At 59.7% G+C, this 3,891-nt stretch overlaps 1 protein-coding gene across 1 annotated transcript in view; it reads left to right on the top strand.

Moving 5' to 3' along the window:
• NBL1 (NBL1, DAN family BMP antagonist) overlaps positions 1 to 3,885 on the top strand; it is a 6,780-nt gene extending 2,895 nt beyond the window's left edge. The window contains exons 2-4 of the mRNA XM_006145206.3: positions 1,287 to 1,475; positions 1,572 to 1,683; positions 2,940 to 3,885. Of these exons, the coding sequence (XP_006145268.1) occupies positions 1,306 to 1,475; positions 1,572 to 1,683; positions 2,940 to 3,203 (546 nt within the window). The 5' untranslated portion in view covers positions 1,287 to 1,305 and the 3' untranslated portion in view covers positions 3,204 to 3,885. The remainder of the gene's footprint in view (positions 1 to 1,286; positions 1,476 to 1,571; positions 1,684 to 2,939) is intronic.
• The last annotated feature ends 6 nt before the right edge of the window (positions 3,886 to 3,891 follow it).

Genomic DNA, 3,891 nt, shown 5'->3' with positions numbered 1-3,891 from the left:
CGTTCCCCAGGGTGTACTGTCCTGTCCTCAGACACTTGAGGACTCCCTGTGGGCACCACCGTCGCTTCTGAATTGCTCTGAAGCTTCCCTTCTTCGCGCGTGGGGTAGTGGGTGAAACCTAGGACGATCACATTGGGGAACCTGGGGCATCTCCTCTGAGCTAACTCCTTCAGACACAGACTCTGCCCTGCAGCGCCACCTTCTGGCAAATCCTGGTATTGTCTTTGTATTGCTGTTCTGTAGCTGGGGAATTTGCAGGTCAAATATTTGGTTTGGCTTCAGTGTCCTGCCCGGCTCAGGGAGGAGGGGACTGAGGGTGATGATGTGCATACAGCCCTGGTGTGCTCAAGGCTCTGGTGGGGAATGATGGAAAGAGACATTGTCCGGGTTCACCTGAGTCCGGCCAGCCAAGACCCAAGAATTCACCGTGACATGAGGGTTGGGTTAACTTTCCCCGTGTCAGAAAGCTGTCAGCTATGGCAGTGACATTCCAGGAGATGTGGTGGTGGCCAGCCCCCAAGAACAAGCACTGCTCGAACAGTCATTTCGTTTTCCTGGGGAACCCACTACAACAAGGGGGTCAGGAGCCAGTGGTCATTCAGCACTGGGCATACGCCGAGACACCCCGTGTCAGCTGCAGCCTTTGTGTGTGTGGTGTCACCGTGTCCCTTTTCAGATGGAGAAACAGAGGCACAGAGGCAACAAGTAACTTACAGCTTCATACTGAGCAATAAAAATAACTCACATGGGGCCAGCAGGTGGCATGGAAGTTAAGGCACTGGATCCCAATGGCTGACTTTGGTTTGAGTTCCAGACCTGACAGCTTAGAAAACATGTCAGTTGCGTGTGCATGCGTGCCCAAAATCCCAAGAGGAGACTGGAGGAGAAGGGATTGCAGCTCAGCCATTCACCCAGGGGTGTGTGTGGGGATGCTTTTTCATTTTCCCTCTCTCTCTGATTTTCTCGCGAGCACATGGGCCCTATACCAAAAAGCAAACAGAAATTCCCGCAGATGGCATGCCTGTCCCTTGGTAGGCTTACTTAATACCTATGTCACGCTCCTGATAACCGTCCGATCCAGGTCCCACCCGCAGCCCCCCTTTGAGGCTCTGAGAGGAGAAGTAATATATCTGAGGCTGTACTTGGTGAGTCAGGGGAGAGCTGGGCTTTGAAGCCAGGAGCTGAATGTGGGACACTGGGACACAGCCCCTGTCCCCACCCTCACCCCCAGCCCCAGCCTCCAGGACCCTGCTGGGCCTCATCTGCCACCTGTGCTCACTTCCCAGGGCTCTGGAGGCCACGGGCATGATGCTTCGGGTCCTGGTGGGGGCCATCCTCCCTGCCATGCTGCTGGCGGCCCCCCCGCCCATCAACAAGCTGGCACTGTTCCCGGACAAGAGCGCCTGGTGCGAAGCCAAGAACATCACCCAGATCGTGGGCCACAGCGGCTGTGAGGCCAAGTCCATCCAGAACAGGTGGGACCCAGGGGCTGGGTGGGGGCTGAGGACAGGGGCCTGGGACTGCCCCTCTCTGCCTACCCCACAGTGACGTGGGGACCTCTCCTCCCACAGGGCCTGCCTAGGACAGTGCTTCAGCTACAGTGTCCCCAACACCTTCCCGCAGTCCACAGAGTCCCTGGTGCACTGTGACTCTTGCATGCCGGCCCAGTCCATGTGGGAGATTGTGAGTACTGCCCTGGCTCAGCCATTGTCCCTGACATTACAGGACTCAGTAAGCCCCAGCGTGTGCAGGGTGCCGGGGTACAGACAAGGTCCCTGCCATGGGTGGCTCACCAGGCTGATCCAGCATGTCCAGGACAGGGATCTTTCTGAAGCCTCACGCTGATGTCACCCACGCTGAAACCCTTTCGGTGGTCCCCATTGCTACAGGGCGAGACCAGGATCTTTGCCAGGCCCCACCAGGGCCCATGTGGTTGCTGACCGGGATTTCTAGCTTTCCTTGCCTCCCACCTTCCTTACTGGCTTGCCACTTAACACCTACTTGCCTCCTGTCAGTCCCTCGTACCTGCTCTGCCTGCTACCACCACAGGGCCTTTGCACGTGCTCTGTCCCCTGCTCGGACCTCCTTTCTCCTCTTCCTCTCCTCAGTCAGTTTCTGTCCATGCATCTGCTCCCGGCTAGCCCCGGGGCGAGTCCCTGTGCTGTTGGCTCTCAGAGCACTGCCCGCCTCACTCTGAGATCTGTCACGCCGCAGTCTCCGTCTCACCTGGGGATTTCCACGGGTCTCTTTCCTCCACCAGCCTCTGTCCCTGACCGAGCCTGTCCTGTGTCCTCACAGTAGATGCTCTTTGGAAGGAAGGAAGGAAGAAAAGGAAAGCGGAGGGAAGGGGAGGGGAGGGAAGGGACAGCCGGAAGTGGAGCAGCAGGGGAAGGGCAGATGCGAATGATGAGGTTCCCATGGATGAGCCTCTGCTGGGCTGGGGTTCTGGCCGGAGCTCTTTTGAAGAAGTGATATCTGATCCAAACCCAGAGGGGAGTGGAAGTTAATCAGGGGCAGCTTGGCAGGTGGGGCCAAGTGGCTGGGCAGGACCCGTCCAGGCACAGGAAGCCGCATGTGCAGTCTCAGGCCCGCAGTACAGTGGGCAGGAGTGTTCCGGGGCAGCCAAGGGTGGCCTAAGTAAGGGGCCAGGACCTTCACATGCCGTGGGGGCGCTGAGGGGAATTTGAGGCCGGGACAGGCCACACTGGATTCTTCCCCCTGACGTCCTCTGGCAGCCGGGTGGCGTGGGGAGGAAGGTGGCAGGACTGGGTGTGAGTTGATGAGTCAGGCGGCTCCTGTGAAGGCCCAGGGAGCTACTCGGGGTATCACAGGTGGGCACTGAAGTTCTTGGTCCTACGAGGAAGGACAGCTCCCCACCTTGGGCCCCCACCTGCCCCAGGCCTTGAGTAACACGCCTCCTCTTGTCTCCCGCCCTCCAGGTGACCTTGGAGTGCCCCGGCCACGAGGAGGTGCCCAGGGTGGACAAGCTGGTGGAGAAGATCCTGCACTGCAGCTGCCAGGCCTGCGGCAAGGAGCCCAGTCACGATGGGCTGAGCGTCTACGTGCAGGGCGAGGACGGTCCGGGCTCCCAGCCTGGCGCCCACCCCCACCCCCACCCTCACCCCCACCCTGGTGGGCAGACCCCTGAGCCTGAGGACCCTCCTGGGGCCCCCCATGCTGAGGCCGAGGGGGCTGAGGACTGAGGCTCCCCAGCCTTCCTCCCCTTTCATCCCCCTGTGAAATACTGGGTCACACCCCCTGGGAAGTATAGGGGGAGAGGCTGAAGCCCCCCTTGGCACTGGATGGACTTGGATTTGGACCTGAACTTGGAATGCTGCCAGTTGCCATGGAGATCTGAAAGGGAGGGGTTGGAGCAGGCTGCACAATTTAATATATTCAAGAGTGGGGGGAGGAAGTGGAGGTCTGGGGGCTCTTTTTTGGAGGAGGGGGTCTCTCATCCTTTCTGCCTTCTAGAGATATGCTATTGGGAAGGGAGGAAGGTGGCCACCTGCTGGCAGGGGGTAGTGAAGCCATCTGAGACTAGGGGGCAGGTAGGAGCTAGGTGAGGGCCTTCCCTGCCCTGGTGGGCAGGCCCCCTGGAGTGATCCTAAAGAGGGGGGGCTGGGCTAGGCAAATCATCTGTGTGAGCAGGAAGTTGCAGCCCCACTTCCCTGAAGGCCTCCCACCCTACTCCTTTCCCTGGGGAGTGTCTCCCCATGGCACCAAGGTGGCCTCCCTCGGCAGAGTGGTTTGGGAGTCAGGCCCAAACAGGACCTCGCCGAGTGCTGGCACGAGAGCAGGAGCCGGGTCTCTGAGCCTTTCTTTGGCTTCCTTGGCTTTCCTGGGGTGTTGGGGGGAGGACAGAGTGGGAGGAGGAGCAGGGGGAGCCCT

This window comes from Tupaia chinensis, unplaced genomic scaffold, assembly GCF_000334495.1.
Source record: "Tupaia chinensis unplaced genomic scaffold, TupChi_1.0 Scaffold000146_1, whole genome shotgun sequence".
Classification (NCBI taxonomy): Eukaryota; Metazoa; Chordata; class Mammalia; order Scandentia; family Tupaiidae; genus Tupaia; species Tupaia belangeri.
The sequence above is the reverse complement of the archived record's forward strand: the minus strand, read 5'-3'. Positions and strand labels throughout refer to the sequence as shown.